Raw genomic sequence first — 19,750 nt, 5'->3', positions numbered from 1 at the left:
GGGTGCCCCTGCAAAACACTAACAGAGATCCGAAGCGGGGAGGATGGGCGGGTAGTGGAGCACCCACGGGGACACATCTCGAAGAATCACCGTTACTACGGTGAGTAACTTCTCTTTCTTCTTCGAGTGTCCCCGTGGGTGCTCCACAATAGGTGACTACCCAGCAGTAACCCAAGATAGGAGGTGGGTAATCGGATTATGTGCAGCTTGTCCCCAAGAGGACAGCTGCAGAGAGATGGGTATCCTCTTGGAATGCCCTGTGAAGGGCGGAATGTTTGGCGAAGGTGTCGTAGGATGACCAGGTCGCCGCTCTGCAAATGTCTTTCAATGCAACGCCCTTGAAAAAGGCTGTTGATGCTGCCACCACCCTGGTGGAATGAGCCCTGGGAGTGGCCGACAAAGGAGTCTTTTTGAGCTCGTAGCACATTTTTATGCAGGATACAATGTGCTTAGAGATTCTCTGCGATGAGAGACCTTCTCCTTTCGATTTGGGAGCGAGGGAGACTAGGAGTCTATCCGTTTTCCGGAAGGACTTGGTCCTGTCTACGTAGAAGGCTAGCGCCCTCCTCACATCCAGGAGGTGTAGGCGCGCCTCTTCGCTGGAGTTATGAGGCTTTGGATAAAACGAGGGTAGAACAATAGGTTCATTGATGTGAAACTCGGAAGAAACTTTGGGAACAAAGGCTGGATGCAGCCGTATGGTTACCGCCTCCTTGGAAAAGACAGTGCAGGGTGGCGTTGCCATGACTGCCGCAAGCTCGCTCACCCGACGAGCTGACGTAATTGCAAGAAGAAAGGTCGTCTTTATTGTAAGGAGGCGAAGGGGAACCGTGGCCAAGGGCTCGAACGGTGGTCCCATGAGTGTGGTAAGCACCAGGTCCAAGCTCCACGAGGGTGGAATCGGTTTCCGAGGGGGGTAGAGGTTTACCAACCCTTTGAGGAACCTGGTAACCATAGGGTGGGCGAACACCGTGTGCCCTCCATCCTCATGTCTGAACGCCGAGATGGCGGCAAGGTGGACCTTTAACGAGGATAGCGAGAGTCCTGCTCTCTTGAGGTCCAGTAAATACTCTAGAATTGTAGGTATAGGCACCGAAAGGGGGGCCAGCTGCTTGGTAGAACACCAAGCCATGAAGCGAGTCCATTTTTGTTTATAGGTTTTCCTAGTGGAAGTCCTCCTGCTACTTTCTAGGATTTGCTGTACTTCCACTGTGCATGTGCTCTCTAGGGAGCTGAGCCATGGATTAGCCACGCTTGCAGTCGCAGGCTTTGGGGGTGCGGATGCACTATGGACCCCTGGGCTTGCGTGAGCAGATCCGGCGCCACCGGAAGAGGCATCGGTGGGCGGTCCGACATGCGCAGGAGTAGGGGGAACCATTATTGGCGATCCCACGTTGGGACTATCAGGATCATCCGAGCCTTCTCTCTCCTGGCTTTTTGCAGAACCTTGTGGATCAGCACTGCAGGGGGAAACGCGTAAAGCAGGGGGCCCCCCCACGGGATCGTGAACGCGTCCCCCAGGGACCCCCGGCCCAGCCCTGCTCTGGAGGAGAATCGTGGGCACTGTTTGTTGTGCTGAGTGGCAAACAGATCTATTTGGGGAAACCCCCATGCGTGGAAAAACGGCCGTAGTAGATCGGGACGGATCTGCCACTCGTGGGTGAGCGCAAAACGCCTGCTCAACTGGTCTGCCTTCACGTTGTGCACGCCCGGCAAGTATGAGGCTCTCAGGATTATATCGTGGGCGATGCACCAGTTCCACAGGCGGATTGCTTCCGCGCATAAGGTACGGGATCGAGCTCCTCCTTACCTGTTTATGTAAAACATGGTGGAGGTATTGTCTGTACTGATCCCGACGACTTTGCCTTGTATACGGTCTCGAAAGTGTTTGCAGGCGTTGAACACTGCTCTGAGCTCTAGAACATTGATATGTAGAGACTGTTCCGTGGGTGACCACAGTCCTTGAGCCACCTCTTCGCCCATGTGCGCTCCCCACCCTATGAGGGAGGCATCCGTAGTGAGGAAAACCGATATTTGCGGCTGATGGAAGGGTACCCCTGTTAGCAAGTTCCCGGGGTTTACCCACCATTGCAGGGATTCGCGCACCCCAGGTGAGGGCGACACCACCCTGTGAACGGTGTGTACTGCCGGCTTGTATACACTTGCCAGCCAGTGTTGCATGCTGCGCATGTGCAACCTGGCGTTCTGTACCACAAACGTCGCCGCTGCCATGTGGCCCAGCAGCTGCAAGCACGTCAAGACCGGCACTGTAGGGCTGAAGGTGATGACCTGCACGAGGGAACCGATGGCTCGAAAGCGAGCCTCTGGTAGGTATACTCTCGCCAAGACCGAGTTTATGCGAGCCCCTATGAACTCTATGTCCTGTGAGGGGTCTATCTTTGATTTTGCCAGATTGATAACCAGGCCAAGTGAGGAGAACGTGTTTGCTGTGACGCGTGTCATGCGGAGAACCTCCCTTTTCGAGGTCCCTTTGAGCAGGCAGTCGTCCAGATACGGGAAAATAAACACCCCCTGTCTGTGCAGGTAGGCTGACACCACTGCCAAGGTCTTGGTGAAGACTCTGGGGGCCGAGGAAAGGCCAAACGGTAGGACCTTGTATTGGAAGTGTTCGTTGCCCCCCATGAACCGGAGAAAACGCCGGTGAGCCGGATGGATGGTTATGTGGAAGTACGCGTCCTGTAGATCGAGGGCTGCGAACCATTCTCCATCGTCCAGTGCTGTAAGGATGGAGGCAATCGTGATCATCCGAAAACGTTGCTTGCGTAGATACCTGTTGAGGCCACGAAGGTCTAAGATGGGCCTCCAGCCTCCTGTCTTTTTCTCCGTCAGGAAATACCGAGAGTAGAACCCTTTCCCTTGCAGTTGCTCCGGCACCTTTTCCACCGCCCCTATGAACTCGAGGTGGGCCACCTCCTGCCTGAGCCTGGCTACATGGCAGGCCTCCTGGGGGTGGGGCTTGGGCGGGGGTCGCGGCGGCGGGAGCGACTGGAAGGGGATGGCGTACCCTGTGGCTATGATCTCCAGCACCCATTTGTCTGTGGTGATCCTTTGCCACTGGTCGTAGAATGGTCGGAGGCAATGGTGAAAAAGTCGTTTCGGATGATCTTGTGCAATGGTGGTGATGGCGCAGCCCTGGATCTGTATGTCAAACTTGTGGCCTTTGGCCCCGCCCTGAGGACGGACGGCCCTGTTGTGAGCGTCGCCTGGGGGTTCTGTACTGCTGGTGCTGCTGATGCCGCCCTTGCTCGTAACCCCTGTGATACTGGGGGCGCTGTTGCTGGTACTGGTACCGCCTTTGCTGTGGGTAGTATCTTTTCTTTGAGTATGGAGGGGTGTAAATCCCCAGGGTCCTGAGTGTGGCTCTTGAATCTTTACTGGAATGAAGGACCGAGTCAGTTGATTCAGCAAACAGCTTCTGCAAGTTGAAGGGAAGGTCGACTATCTTCGCCTGCAGATCTCTCGGTATACCCGAGGTCTGGAGCCAGGACTCCCGTCGCATCACCACTGCAGTTGCTGTTGAACGTGCTGCCGTGTCCGCAACGTCCAAAGCAATCTAAACTTCCATCCTCGCAGCCGCGTAGCCCTCTTGCACTATGGCCTTGAGGACCGGCTTTTTGTCCTCTGGAAGCGAGTCCATGAGGGACGTTAATCTGGCATAGTTGTCGAAATTATGGTTCGCCAAGTGCGCTGCGTAATCTGCCATTCGCAATGTTAAGGTGGAGGAGGAGTAGACCTTTCTGCCGAACAGCTCTAGCTTCTTGGCATCTCTGTCCGTTCCCCCTGTTTTAAATTGAGATGTTTTTAATCTTTGTTGTGAGGACTCCACCACCAAGGAGTTTGGCTGGGGGTGGCTAAACAAGAACTCCATGCCCTTCGCCGGCACGAAGTATTTCTTATCCGCTCTCTTTTGGACAGGCGGAATAGTTGCAGGGGTCTGCCATATGGTAGTGGCGGACTCCAAGATCGCTTCATCAAGCGGTATTGCTACTCTGGAGGAGGCCGGGGAGCTCAAATTTTTAATGAGCTTATGATGTTTCTCTTGCACTTGTGCTGTCTGGATGCCTTGCGTGAAAGCTACCCTCTTAAACAGCTCCTGAAACTGTTTGAGATCGTCCTTAGGATGGACGTCCCCTAAGGCCGTGGCCTCATCCGGGGAGGAAAACGAGGAACCGCTGGGGTACATTTCTTTGGACCCTTCTGGTTCTTGATGGTGATGGTGCGCCCTCTCGCTGGAGGTTTGCGAGGGAAAATCTCGTGGGTCCACGGCCAGTCCCCCCTGGGATGCTTGAGTCTCTGTCCCCGATCGCGATTGCCCTCGGGGGTACGAGGTAGTGTGTGGGGATCTTTCCCTGGTAGATTGCCGATGGTGTCCATGCCCCGCGTGGTAGGGACGACCATGGCAGTATAGGCACTGTTCCTGGGAAGGTGACCTTGACCATTCCCTTTGCACGTACCCTCTGTGTCTGGGAGAGGGGGATCGTCGAGACACTGGAGAAAGCGATTTTGCATAATAGTCCAGCGTTTCAAATCCCAGGAAGGGTGAGGGTGGTGCCAGCCATGGGGAGGCTGATTGCAGGAAAGGAGAAGGGGGCTCCGGGTAGGCTAGGGGGGACCCCTGCCTTCTGGTTGGAGTCTGCAACATGAGCGGAGGGCTGTGAGAAAAGAGCTCCACAGCCCTGTCTGGAGAGGGGCTGCAGTGCCTCCTCTTGTGTGCAGCCTTTCCCCTCCCTAAGGGAGGTAACTCTGCCCCCTGATGGGCGGGGGATCCCAGCCCCGTCGGCACCGTGCTAGGCACGCTTGAAGGCGGTGCCGCACGTGCGGAGTCCTTCTGCGCCTGCAGGCTACGTGCCTGCGCGCTCTGCACCGCCGGTTCCCCGGGGGTCGGTGCCGCTGCCTGCAGTGCCGCCGGTACCAGCGCTTGCTTAGCCGCCGCCCTGTCTGCGGTGCGGGGCGGCTGGCTGATTATCGGAGGCTGAGCCGCTTCCACGTGGCTCTCCGTGCCGCCGCCGATCAGCTGTTGCTGCGGCTAGGGGCTGCTTGCTCCTCCCGTCCCACTCACTGTTGCTGCCGGCAGGGATCGGGTTGGAGAAACTTTCCTCCGTTTTTGCGCTGATGGAGTGAGGGAGGCAGCTTTTCTTCTAAGGGCCCCGGAGGGTCCCTCCTGCTGCGGCCGCTCCGGCACGTCTGGCTGGAGGGCCTTGTCAAGAAGCAGCAGTTTAATCCTCATCTCCCTGTCTCTCCGTGCTCTGGTTGTTAATTTTGCACAGAAGGCGCATTTTTGTGCCACATGGGACTCCCCCAGGCACCTTATGCATAGACTGTGCCCATCGGACACTGGCATCGCCTCTCGGCAGGACTCACATTTTTTAAAGCCTGAGGAGGACATTGTTGGTGAGTCTTTGAGTTTGTTTATGGGTACTTAGCACCTTCTTTGTGCTGTTTCCCCATCCGATGGCCTGCCTCAGCAGGAGGGCTGATGGCCCTAGCTCCCGGCCTCCGGCGCTTGTTACTGGGACTGGCTTGAGCTGTCCCTCCGTAGCTTGTTTGTTTGTTTTTTTTTACAAAATAACAACCGGCTACTTATGGTAGCCTAAATAACTGAAAACTTTAAAGAGAAAACAAATAGTCGTTGAATACGCTATGTGGCTTTAGCCTAGTCGGATTCCGTCTGCAGCCGACGGCGGTTGAGAGGAACTGGCGGGGACCGGATCGCGCACATGGCCAGGAGCGCGCCAGGGAGCGGCACGCGCCGGCGCATGTGCGGTCCGGCAGAAACTGCTTGGAAGATCCGATCTGCGGCGCCGGCCAAGCTGTCACCTATTGTGGAGCACCCACGGGGACACTCGAAGAAGAAGGCTAAGATCCAGTTCTTGAATCAAGGTTGGCCTGAAAAATGTTTTTGGTCACTTTCCATACTAAACCCCTGGTTTTTGAAACTAATACTATACAGTGTCCCAACCTGACAGATGCTTAAAAATACCATTAACTTTTTTCAGATAAGATTTTACCTCTTTAACTGTCTTTTTGATGAAATCTTTTCTTTCAGACAAGTCGTAACTGGGATAACTTTCGTATACCTAAGGCAAGCAATACAAAAAGAGCTAGTGAGTGAGGAGTCTTAACATGTTCTAAAAATACACTTCATGATTTCAGTCTAGAAGAGATGAGTTGTGAAATTCAAATGTAAGTGGTATATCATTTGAAGTGTCAAACCTTAAATTTCCCTCCCTTTTTTGCCTAAACTCAGTTTTTGAAAATGTGATTAAAAATTGCCACACAAATGGGTTAGTTTTCATATTAAATGAAGCACAATGTGTGGGTCAAGGGACTCACTCTTCTCCAGTGGGTGCAGTGTATTCTCTAGCCCACTGGTTTTTGAACTTTCTTCCATTAACAGATCCCTAAGGAACAGTGGGAAAGACCACTACTGTCTGTATATATAGCCGAAATCTATTCTGTCAGTTTTCAGTGTAGCTCTTTCATGGATCATGTGTTGAGAACCACTGGTCTCGAATGTCAGCGGCACTCCTCATCAGTACGAAAGAGACTAAAGAACAAAGACCAGGATCACTATAAATGCAGTTTTGTCTCCTTTAAATCAATGACAGAGCTATTATTAATACATGAATGTTTTACCACCATCATTAGTCAAACTGTGGTGGTGGGAGAAGACTGAACTGGCAATTTTGAAAAAAATTTAAAATATTTTTAGTTTCTGATTCAGAAAAAAAAATTAGGCACATCAAAAATACTTGACAATTTTATATCAGGCTTTTGACAAAAAAGCAAATGAAGACTAAATTCTCAAAATGGCCATTGTGGGTATGGGGCAGGGGAAGCTGAGGGGGAAAGAGGCACCTCTTAAAATTTAGCAACCTGAATTTTTTTCTAGAGGATTTTATAGCAAGTGCTGACACGATTCAGCATGGCCTTGTTCAAGAGCAAAGCCAGAAGTAGTACAGATTTAGATGTTCAAATTTCACTGAGTGTAATTAGACTATAAAATAGTTGTTTTGACACAATAAGAGCTTCAGACAATTTACACGTATCTAAGTCAGTTTATAAATAGCCTTACCTGCTTTAAACAAAAACTGTAGACTCTTTATACATACCTCTTTGCAAATCTGTTTCATTGTGACTTCTTCCAAATTTGCATTGGCCAATAACTTCTTGACAGTCTCCTTAAGATCTTCATCTGTAGGTGGTTTCTTCAACTTTTTAATCAAGGGTTCATCATCTGAACTATCTTCAGACTCACTTTCTAAATCCAGAAGATTTACTTTATTAGACAAATATTTGTCCTCCCCCTTCTGTTTCCTTCTGCCAGAAAATACTGAACAGTTACCTCTCCCAGAATATTGTACGCTGCCACTCTGTTCCACGAGTCGGATCATGTTTTGCTGATTTTGTTTATAAGATACCAAGTGGTTAAAACTATCTAGTGTTCATTCATAAATTAACCTAGCAATTCAGCTCCCTTCAGTCAGGCTGAAGTATGGCTGCAGAGCAGGTTTTAAGGTTATTAAATCAGACCCTGTTAAAAATCTTGCTAAGGTCCCCCTACACAGAAGGGCTCTTGTCCTGAAATTTCAAATCAAAGTTAGCAAAACACACTTGTGATTTCTACATCAGAGAAGCAATAAACAGTGTACAATCTTTGCTGCACAGTTAACTTTAGGTTCACCTATAAAGCAACACAGTGAAAACAAGATCTTTACCTTTTTTGGAACTGTTCTGATTCTTCTTTGTAGTGCTGCTATCTGCTTTCTTGACATTAGCACTCTTCACAGCTTTCTTGTTTTTGGAAGGTGTTTTTTGTTTAGGTTTTTCTTTTTTAGCTGCTTTCTTAGGTTGCTGCAGTGGAAAAGAATGGATTGAATTGCGACATTTAGCGTAACAGCTCTCACTCCCCACCACACTACATGACTGTTAGAAACACATCATTGTGAACAAATATTACATTCAGGGTGCGAAAATTCTTTCAGTAACGTGTGTATAGAAGAATAAAGAATTTTTGCACGGTTCTTCAAAGAGAAGCAGTTGAGTTGGCTTTTATATTCAAATTCGGCACATCAACACATGGTTTAAACCAGGATGGGAACTTTGAGTCACTATAGGGGCTCATCTGCATACTTGGCTTAATCTAATTCTTGACCCCCCCCCACTCTCTGATTTGCTCACCAGGATTATCTTTTTCTGATTTGTCCTCCTTGCTTACTGTTTTTGGTTCTCTGTGCCTTAAATATTGAGTCTGGTCTGGTCTGAAGGAGTGGGTCTGTCCCACGAAAGCTCACCCAATAAACTATTTTGCTAGTCTTTAAAGTGCTACTTGACTGCTTTTGTTTTGATAGTGTATAGAGCAGCATGGCTTCCTCTCTGTTACTATGAATTTATATATGAGTCATAATCTAATCTGCCCCAGATCCTTGACAGGCCCCCTGAAGGACTGAACTCACAACCCTGGGTTTACAAGGCTTATGATCTAAGCACTGAGCTATCCCTCCCCACAAGATGCATTTTCTAACTGCCATACCCAGGACTCCACCTATTTTTGAATTCATGATACCTATTAGTTTCCCATTCCCAGGAAAGTTTCAAACCCCCCCATCTCCATATCCCCATTAAAGATTGTACAGGTGTAACAAAGTCTAATTTAAAAACAAGTAGTCATCCTGGGGCACCTTATAGACGAACAGGCATTTTGGAGCATAAGCTTTTGTGGGCAAAGACCCACTTCAAGCTTATGCTCCAAAATATCTGTTAGTCTATAAGGTGCCATAGGACTTCTTGTTTTTGAAGATACAGACTAACGTGGCTACCCCTCTGATAAAGTCTAATTTGGCACTGGTGATGAATATCAAGGCAAGAATTCTGGTTAAATTTGTAGGTCAGACAGAAGAGTGTCAGACACTAGAATCGAAGGTGCCATTACACACACTACAATCACATCAATGACTATTCCAAACCAGATTCTAATTTCTGTAATTAACTATCCTTTAAAAAAAAAAAAAAAAAAGACAGAATTACGTATAGTTATTCCAGTCTGCCAAAATAAGCAGAGGTGCCGCACCTACAAAGCAATCTCTTCCACAAGGTTTACTTACCTTCCTTTTCCTTTGGCATGGTCTGTAAGCCCTGAGGTGCACAGTAAGTTTCTTTTAGAGATGCATCAATAAAAACAGTTACTCACCTTCTTGTAACTGAGATGTGTTGTTCGTGCCCATTCCACTCAGGTATGTGTGCACCCATGTGCGCGGTGGCTGGAAGGTTCTCTCATAGCAACATCTATAGGGTTGAACCCCAAGAGGTCATCTCTAGGGGGTACCCAATATAGAGCCCCACCAATCTGTCACCCTCTATGTGACAGCTACTCTACAGCAGGAAAGGAGGGTGGGTAACTGGAATGGACACAAACAGCACATCTCAAAGAACAAGCTATGAGAAAGTGAGTAATTTTTTTCTTCTAGTGCCAGTTCAAGTCAATTCCAACCAAGTGACTCACAAGCCCAAGGTTAGGAGATAGGGCTGGAGCCTACTAATGACTGGAGCACTTCTTGTCCAAAAGCCACATCTCCTTTGGCCTGCTATGTAATGGTGTATGTAATGTGTTGTAAACATGTGGACTGAGGAATCTGTTACCATTCTTCAGGTCGTGAGTGGGGACCTGAAAGGGACACTATGGATGAAACCTGCACCATGGTGGAGAGCACCACAATTGGAAATATGGCTTAGCTTCTTGTAGTGCTCTCAAACGTGGGATGAAATCCATGAAGAGATGCATTTGGATGACCCATGCTGGCACTTCATTCTGTTTGCAATTGCCACAAATAGCTGGACTGATTTACGGAACAGCTTCACTCTCTGGAAATAGAAGGCCAGTGCTCTACTGATGTCCAGAGAGTGAAAACCTGGTCATTCACACTGACTAGCTGTATCCACAACAAGGGAATGGGGGCAGATAGGAATACACGTTCATAACTGTTGAGGATTAACAAAACCAACAGAAGCTGGTGTTTGCCACAGTCTCATTGTTGGCAACTATAGTTTTAATAAGTGGTAAAAGGACACAGAAGGGGCGAGCCAGGGCCAGAATATCCACCATCAAGTCACCCTCTTCAAAATAAATGCCCAAGCCCTGGGCCACCCTCAGCCACAATTGATGCAAGACCATATTGTTCTGGAGTGCAAGTGCCACAGCCATGCTTGATATAATGCCTTGTCAGGAGATAAGGAAAAACCATCCTACTCCCTTCCTTGGTACTTTCCCTGCTATTTGCTCCTGATGTGTCCACTGGTCTTAAGCATCTCAGACCTGCTCTGGTGGTGAAGATACATCTGTTGGTGCTGAGGGTGTGGACACTCAGGCTGACATTGACCTATCATGTCTTTAAACTGTGTAGTTGTGCAGCTTCCCATTAAGCCCTGTGCAGAGGGGCCTCCTCCTTACCCTCCCAGCAGGGAGTTGGCCAAGGAAGCCTGAGCCCCAACCCTCTGCCCTATCTTGAGGCTCCCTCAGTCCTGAGCACTTTCCTGCACCCCAAATCCCCTCATCCTTGGCACCACCCGAAAACCCAGAGACTGTACCCCAACCCTCTGCCCCTGAGCCCCCTCCCACATTCAGAACCCATGGACCCATTCCCACCATATGAATTTTGTTATGTGCACCAATATGAAGGTGATGTGTCATTACACTATGGGATGTGAAAAATTAGAGGGAGCACTGATGCTAACATAATTGATGTAACTGAGGGGCATCTCATCAGTTCTGACCCTGGTGCTGGAGGCAAAAGCTGATGTCTCTGTCAACATTGGTGCTGGAGAGGAGCTAGTTCTGCAGGAACTGGTGATGCCGTCGATGCCAAGAGGATTCTTGAATTTGCATAGTACAGTTGGCCACAAAATAGATGTGGCTGAAGTGACTCAAAATGGCATTGAGTGGTGTTCCTGGATCATTCCCTCAGTTTAGTGGAATGCCTCATGGGTCCAGAAGGGCCACCGTAGGGACCATGGTGTCAGAGGTGGTCGTCAGTCCTATCTCGACCTCAATCCACAACTTGAACTCCCTCTAAAATAGTAGGGATCAGACTTCAACTTAAAGGTCAGAGACTGAAGACCATGGAGGCACTGAGCAATGGGAGTTTGGGGAATGGCTTGTCTCTGTGTGTGTGTGTACGTGGAGAATGAGAAATGCCTAGACATCATTGCCAGCTCTCCTTCTGACTGACCTATGGCCTGGTAGAATCTGACATCAGCAATTCCTTCTTCCTTGAGAGGGGGAGAACAGATGGGTAAATTGTGCCATGAAGTGCATCAGGTCCCTAGCAGCTTTGAAGGCTTCTGTTATAGAAGAAGCAGCAACTGCTAGTCTGATGGAAATGCTGGGGCCACAGACTCAGCTGCCTTCCTTAGGCAAGAGTCAATGCCAAATGGTGAGGATCTTCAGGAATGGCCACCTGGGCACCCACTTCCTTTGACTTGGCCAATATCTGCCCCTCTTCTGATGCACTGGCAAGTGATATCAATGCCTCTCCGACAGGCCTCAAGCAATCCCATGATGGTGGCACCAGTCTTTGGTGCCAAACCACAGGACTGTGCTGGAGCGTCCTGCACTGATGAGATACTTGATACTGGGTCCCTCAGGTCTGAATGGGAATGCAGAGTTGCCTCCATCAGGAGTACTTTTAGCCACTCTTTCCTGTCTTAGAGAGTTACAGACAGAACTTGTGGCAGATCTGACAACAATCCCTTTGACTACCCTCCCCGAGGCATCTTAAGAAAGAAAAGCCAGGGTTACTCTTTGGCATGCATTTCATAGACACCACAGCTCCTAAACCCTGGAGACTATAGCTCAGAGGCATCAGAAAGAAATTTGAGGGGAGTACCCCCTCTGGAAATATACTAACTATAAAACTGAACTACACTGGGGGAAACTATCTCCAGGTACAGATGCTTTGACAAGCACATACACACACCACTGTAAGAGCCACAGGATGTTCCAGTCTACAATCACTGGTGGCAAGAAGAAATTGAGAAAGCTGACAGGGCTCTATACTGGGTACCATAAAGGCACCCAGGCTGACCCTACAGATAACTATGGGAAAATCTTCTGGCTACCCGTGCATGTGTATGCACACAGCTGATTGGAGTTGACAGAAAAGTTTGCAAGTTTGAGACATTTAATTTTGGCCTTAAGAGATCTCAGTTATTTTATGCAATACAATTTTCACACCTTTGATATTCACAGGAATGGCAGCCTGCTCACTTAATGTACTTCTTCCAGTGGTCCTATGAATGACAGGTGATTTCCTCCTCCCCATCTTCCATCCTCTGCTTCCTGTTATATAAACCCTGTGTTCTTATTATCTACTCCAGCCTGAAGTGGGTCTTAACGACAAAGCTCATTACTGAATATATCTGTTCATCTGTAAGGTGCCACAGGAGTGCTTTTTTTGGTCATGCTACATCTGAATGCTACATCTGATTTCTAAAAAACCTGTAGGCACTGCCAGTCCTACATCAAACATCTTTACAGTCTGATTAGAACTGTTTTCCTGCTACATGCTTTTTAAAATATGTCTATATACATTAGCAGTTCTTTCCTATCTTTTACCCCTTGCCACAACTTAGCTTAAAGAGCAATGCAGTGTTAGGTTGTCCATAAGCTGCTGCTGCAAACAGGTGCATCATTTCAATTTAAGTAAGTCCATACATATAGCTTATATTCAGCTACAAACTGAAAAAGTTTGACCTTCAGTTGATTGTAAATCACTGACCTCTCTCTCCTTGGGACAACATTGGTCTGAATCTTCGTGAAATGTGGGGTAACTTGATTAAGTTTACTTGGGTGTGGTATACACCAGAAATAGTATCATCATAATGCTACTGAGGGATATGAAGAACAGCACTGGGGAGGCGAATTTCCTATGGAAACAGGAGAACCTTGCTGTCTGCATAGGTAGTGCAACTAACTGGCACAGCTGCAGCTTATTAAGTATAGACAAGCTCTTGATTCATTGGAACTGCTCCTCTAAGTGCCTCAAACAGAAGATTTGCCCATATAGGGCAAAAGCAGTAGAATACTTAAAGAGTAGAGCAGTGTTCTTTGTAAGCTGGAGTGCTTGGGCAGCCACGGAAGAAAGATTCGCTTGCCCACAGCCAGCAGCATGTATTTCTATGGTAGTACATATCTGCATGTGCCTTTTGGCCCTCAACAAAATTTATTCTGTCCATGGATGGAAAAAATTAGAGGTAAGACTAGGGCACAGTAGTTTCTCCATGATCTGATCAAGTTTCCTTGGAAGTTCTCGAACACTACAGTCCGTCTAAAATGGGTCCATACACACTCCTAAGGAGCACCTGCCATCTAAAAGTCTTCAGATTTTGTTCGATAGCTCTATAGGAACAGAGGGTTTAACTCCTACCCTCTTGAAGAAAGGCAAAAACTGAGGTGAGTGGGGCTTACCTATCTTTTATAGGCAGCTGAGCTCTTGGAAAAAGGATTTCTAAAGAAGACTCCTGCCACAGAGAGCCAGATTCCTCTCCTCACAGCAGAAAGACTGTACTGGTGAATAGATGAACAAAATATAAAATCAGCTTTTCATATACTAGCCCTCTTTCAACGGACCAGCTGCGAGTGCCACCAAAAATGGCAAGTTAAAAACTAACATGTGGTTCCAATCTTGTTTTATGGAGAATGGTGGGAAGTATCATTTGCTATTTTATGACATTTTCCCTTTCAAGTTGTATAAGTCTGCCTTCCAAAAAAAGGTTTTATGATTAGCCACCTTCCATAGCTCAGACCATTCAAACCTATGGCCTGCAACACTTAGTTATAAGTTTGAGTGCAACCCAGATCAGTAGTAGCTAAAGTTATCACCTGCAGTTCAGTGGCTTACATGAAATGCCATTCTCAGTCCTGTAATAGTGAACTGGTGTCTGTATCAAAGCCCAGTCATAATTACCAGTAATAAACAGCCTCATCTGAGAAATCAGGATTCAAAAGATATGAAGGCTGAAATCTCTTCAGTGGTATATTGTAGGGTTGTGTCAATGTGAAGATGCTAGTATTGCCACTTCTACCTTTTCTAAGAAGAGGTGGAAGAAAGGGATGAGCTGTGAATGTGTGAGGTGAAAAATGCTAAGTGTTTGAAGGAAAAAATTAAGTTTATGGAAAAATAAGGTTCTGAAAAGAACAAGAGTAGAAAACCGAGCATGGTGGCAAAAAAAAAAAATCACCTTTTCTAAATTTGAAGAAAGCCATTTAAGTTTGCTTAGTTTTGTATGAGTAAATATTGGAGTACTACTACAGGACTACACAAGAATTTGGCAACTGATGCCCCCACACCAAAGCTAGATTGGCAGGTAGGTAGGTGTGACTCGACTTGCTGAATTCTGCAATTCTTACTTCAACTGTAGCTCACTCAACACTAGTCATCAGCTAAAAAGTAATGGATGTTTCACAAAGGAGATACAAGAAAGGCAACACTTAAATTTTTGCCCTTGGCTGTACTAGCTATTAAATAGGTTTTAAAAATAAAGTCCATCACATGCAGAAAGTGATTTTACAACATCCACATAAGCATCTGAGACCAGAACTCGGTCCTCTAGTTTCTGTTTCTTCACCCTGAAAGTCTGAGTTCTCCGAGCATGCCATTTCTGGGCTTCTTGACATTATACCTTACAAACTTGTCTCAAGCTGTCCAGCTGTGAAGCAATCCTTTCAATTAACTATAGCTTACTTTCCACCTTTTAAAAACCACCACCAAAACACAAACTATTTTGAAATCCCCACCCAGTAACATAACCAGTTAGTTACAAACTAAGCAAGATAAACACATTCATCTTTATGCTGAAAAGGAAGCTGTTGTATTTACCTCCTCTTCACTCTCTTTATCATCTTCGGAAGATTCATCTTTCCCTTTCTTTTCATCCTCCTCGCTACTAGATTCATCTGACAAAATCTCAGGATATTTGGTGCGTTTTACTTTTCGTGCAGTTCCTGTACTACTGCGTTCTTTTTTGCTACCTTTGCTGGGTGTTTTTTTGGACTTTGGCAATGGCTGTTTAAAGACAGAGGTATGGGTTAAAAAATAAAATCAGAATTTCAAATTTCAGTCAAGTCATTTGTATAAAAAAAGCATGGTGGGAGCCACTGACACTTAAAGTATGTGCTATGGACAACAACCAAATGTCTGCTACTAGGAACCGGAATTTTAAATAAAAACGGTTTACACTTTTAAAAAAATTCAGATGACTAAGTTGATGAGAAGCCCATAATTTAGGACTTAATGGAACATGATTACTTTAAAATTGTACCCATATAGACTTGCCAGTGCCTGTGGTTTGGGTGGCAGAAAAAAGGCGGACACCGAATTTATGGTTTGTTATGTCTATTTGCTCTGTCTCTGCCCAAAAGACGACGTCAGACTGTGGATTAACATCTTGCCCTCCATTCTCTTCAACTCATCTCAAAAACAGATTCAGAGGCTTATCTTTTCAGATCTAAATAGCTGAGAATCTTAACCTTAAGTACAGCTCCACTATTTAGAAATACGAACTTTTTTGATATGGGTACCCTGGATTCCTTCAGACCCACTTCTGTATTGCTCGTAGGTTAAAAGAAAAAATAAGGTAGAATAGCAGGTGCTAATTCATGTAATTAAGTATGTTGTGCAGCTGATTTTAGTGCATTGTTACACCCTTCAGTTCCAACAAAACAGTGGCTCTCGACTTTTCTGTAGTAACCTCCGCCACAACCCTGTGCTTTGTGATGAATGGCTGGAAGGGTGTTTCCACAAGCCCTCACACCATTCCCTGATACAGTTGCCACCCTTTTTCTGTCCATTCTTTCCACACATTGTTTCAATTTCTTTTTTTTGCGGGGGAGGAGGGGTGCAAGGAAGGGGAGAGAGAAAGTGGCTCACATTTCCCAGCTTCCTTTTGTTCCCCAGAGTTAAAACGCTACATGGTGCTTGGGAGGGATGTCCATTGCCTGGATACATATGTTTTTGCAGCCTACTGCAGCAGGATGGGAAACAGAAAACAGCAAGCTTGTGGGTTCTGCCAAAGCCTGCAGCCCTAAACATGTGAGCTGCTATTCACTCTGGGAGCAGATTTAGAAAGATGCACAGTTTTGGGATGCCAAATCACTCCTTTAGCTAGGGTAGTTTTCTGTATTCACTTCCCACTGCAAGGTGAAATCAGACCAATGAATAACCATAATAAAATTATGGCTCACCTTGCCTGAAGGCTTTGGATGCATTAAGAAGTTTAAGATTCTGGTAACCAGTTCATTATTTACTCCAGATCTTTCCAAATCCAGGACCTCACAGATACTTTTCAACATGGCATTCCTGAATCTGAACAGAAACAAGTCAATTATTTTAATACATTACTGAAAAAGTTAACATTTCAGTATTGAGAGTTTGAGATGCGTTTGGTTTAGGCATTGATCCTACAAACCCATGGTGGTGCAGGGAACTTAAGTACTATCCAGCATATTTGAATATCCAGTGAAGAGCACTGGGGCCAGCTAGCCCAAAGAATGGGAGCGGCATTGTGCAGACCCAGAATTTATGAGTGGTACAGAGAAAGGAAAATTAGAGCTATAGAAAACTAAGGCACTTCTGCATCTTTTATAGACAAGTGCTAACACACAAATCACAAGAGGAACTTATTTCAAGCCACTTTGGTGTTTGATAATTAAATGTTTTCTTCAATGCTAGAAAAAAATTAAAATATGTAACAGCAACTGCTTTCCAGTATAATCCTGAACCATTAAGATTACACCTGCATCTGAAATTAGCAAGTGCCCAGCTAATGAAACTTATTTGTTGAAAATATTTACACACCTGAAGCGAAATACTTGGAACATATTAGGAAGTCAAATTGTAAGTTGAGTTCAAGAAAAAAAAAAAAGTCCCTCATCTTAAAAATGGAGATTGCTTGAAGTAAACCTTAGAGAAATACGTGTAACCAGCATGATTCTAACTACATTAAGAAGTTCTAGAAATCATTACTTTTTTAACATTTCCTCCTTTTTTTTGTATTGGTCACTTCCTTTTTCAAATGGAAACCCGCTGAACTGACCCACATTCTTCTTTAGCGAGGCAACCTAAAAACAGAACACACTGATTATTTATTATTGCAAATAGTTTAATACGTTATATACAGCAATGTGTATTCAGATAATTTTATACAGGTGGAAATGCTCTAGTCCAGCACCTTTGACATGACTAGTGTTGAATGTGAAAATTTGACAAGTCATGGGAGATCACTATTTTCTAGCAGCATTACCAACACTTCCACTACTTACTTATTATCTTCCAATAGCCAATGGGTAAATTACCGCTACGTAACAGCACAGAACACTGAGAGCCAGAACTGCTGGCTGTAAACAAACTTTATGGGACCATGGGAAACTTGGGCACACCCATTATAAATGGTTGTCCAGTTAAGTAAAATCATATTGGATTACGGATGTTGCTGGATGAGAGTTCTAGATTAGAGAGGGTCAGCCTGTACTTATGTTAAAGGAGGTCAGACAAAATGACCTAATGGTCCATTCTAGCCTTCAGCTCTATGAGGCACCACTGCAGTGATTCCAACCCCAACATCTGCAGCCTTTTGCCAGTGCCTAAGAGCAGAAATTGGACAGTCTGACTTACTGCATAATTTGAAGCAGCAGCACAAAAGAGCAAAAGACAGACTGGTTTCAGGAGTGTCTAGATCCTGGTGTATCTACACTCACACACTTAGACAATTCCCCAAGAAAGAACATCACACATGAACAAGAATTATTTTACAAACTGGATGGTGTGATTCTACTTGAACTAGCATGCTCTAGGTATCAGTAAAGCAAGGATGGCACACAGGATGGTTGTGGTCGCAACCTGAGTACAAACCCATCCAGATGTGTACCCTTGGGCTGCTATCTCTATCAGCCACCTGTGCTATTACAGTTATGCTGACATTTTTAGCTTACTAGTCTGAGTAGATCTACACGAGCTGGGAATCAGATCTCTCACCTCAAAGACAAACATATCATTACTCATAGGATACCATCTCAACCAACACTTCCACTTAATCATGACTTAACTGCCATCACAGAGACCTGAGGGATCAATCTCATAGTACAGTAAACTCTTTCATATTCTATTATCTAGAACTTTCAAATAACCGGCATTTTAACCATTAGTAAATATTAGTTATGTTTTCCATAAGTACAGTCTAGAGAGAGTAAATACAAGTAAGTTTACAGTGTACAATAATACTGTTGTTGGTAAATAGAGTACTCTGCATACATATGTTTCTTCATATCTAATTTTGTTTTTCTTTATGTTATACACTGCTACATATACCTTTCTATTATCTAGAATATATGAATATCCAGCAACCTCCCAGCCCCGGGGCTGCCTGATATGAAAGAGTTTACTTTAGATCATTTGTATAGAGTACATATTGTTCAGGAAGGACAGGCAGGTAAAGAGACATGCTTTTGCATTATACGTATACTTGTTCTGATGTTCAGAAGGTGAGAGGCAGACCAGTTGAAAGTGTCCGTGTGAAGATAAATAGAACCCTGCACAGATACAAAATTAGGATCCTGCAAAAATGATCTGCCGATACCTGCATCATGTGAATGTCTGAAATTTTTCAGGGTCCTAAATACAAAGTTTGTATCCACATCTGTAAAAATCTATGGATGTGGATACCTAGGGATTTGCAGGGCTCTAAAGATAAATGGGGAAAAAATATGGGTGAACCAACAGCAGAGGTCAAGCGCAGAATCTCAAAACAGGAAAAGGAAGTCTACAAGGCATTTCTATAGCAAAACAACAAAAATATCCAAAAAACCCCATAAGATCAGACAATAGGAAATGCAAAACTACCCAGAATCAGAATAAGGAAAAAAAATCCACCCACCCAATAGTCAGTAAATTCTTGTAAAGTACTAGTGACAACTTCTGGTTTCAGAAGATAGACAAAGTAACCAAAGAAACTGCAATTTCAGACTTGAATCAGCAAATGGATGGAAAGACTAAAGGGTACATTGGTGCAGACACCCAGAATCTTTCACCTTGCAAGCTAGCTGACAGTATGTTTGACTCATGAAGGACCTGCTATAAAACACTAGGGTTTTGAGATGAGCACTGCTTTAAGACACACAAGTATCTAGTCACACAAAAAAAGTCTAAGTTCTAAGATGTGTTACAATTTTATAGTTAACCCTTTGAGTCCAATATTTATTCATGCCATCACTCTAATTTCTATATTTTGTTAAGTAAACTTTACTAGGCTTCACTATATAATTATCCACATGCTGTACGTCTTAAAAGAGAGTGATATAAGATGTAACTTAAGGTGGGTTGTGGTGTTCTTTGCAAGCATCAATGCTGTATTAGTGTCCAGTGGATTAGGATTGGAGACTGCCAACTGCTAACATGTAAAAGGGCAGCAAGGCTTCTGTAAGCCTATATAGATGTACCTTTGTTGCCTGCAGATAATACAGTTGGGGAGCTGATCCCCAGAAGGCAGACAAGGCTTCCTCACACCAAGTGCAGATGCCTTATAAGCCAGGGTCTCCTCCACCTCCCCAGGAAACATCATAAAAAAGGAACACAAGTCAAAATAGGGAAATAGCAAGTTTTAAAACTATATTTTTGTATAAATTAGATGTATTCAATTCGGCAGGACTGGATAAACATCATAGGGTACTTTAGGAACTACC

The 19,750-nt window shown here is 45.3% G+C and overlaps 1 protein-coding gene across 2 annotated transcripts in view; it reads right to left on the bottom strand.

Moving 5' to 3' along the window:
- Positions 1-19,750, bottom strand: part of DEK (DEK proto-oncogene) — a 36,252-nt gene that overhangs the window by 2,323 nt on the left and 14,179 nt on the right. For both annotated transcript variants that reach the window (XM_074987598.1, XM_074987599.1), the window contains exons 5-10: positions 17,040-17,134; positions 16,259-16,379; positions 14,895-15,080; positions 7,740-7,875; positions 7,134-7,282; positions 6,030-6,098 (exon numbers count right to left, since the gene is read on the bottom strand). In XM_074987598.1, coding sequence (XP_074843699.1) covers positions 6,030-6,098; positions 7,134-7,282; positions 7,740-7,875; positions 14,895-15,080; positions 16,259-16,379; positions 17,040-17,134 — 756 coding nt within the window. The remainder of the gene's footprint in view (positions 1-6,029; positions 6,099-7,133; positions 7,283-7,739; positions 7,876-14,894; positions 15,081-16,258; positions 16,380-17,039; positions 17,135-19,750) is intronic.

The sequence above is a fragment of the Carettochelys insculpta genome, chromosome 2 (assembly GCF_033958435.1).
Source record: "Carettochelys insculpta isolate YL-2023 chromosome 2, ASM3395843v1, whole genome shotgun sequence".
In the NCBI taxonomy this organism is placed as follows: Eukaryota; Metazoa; Chordata; order Testudines; family Carettochelyidae; genus Carettochelys; species Carettochelys insculpta.
The sequence above is the reverse complement of the archived record's forward strand: the minus strand, read 5'-3'. Positions and strand labels throughout refer to the sequence as shown.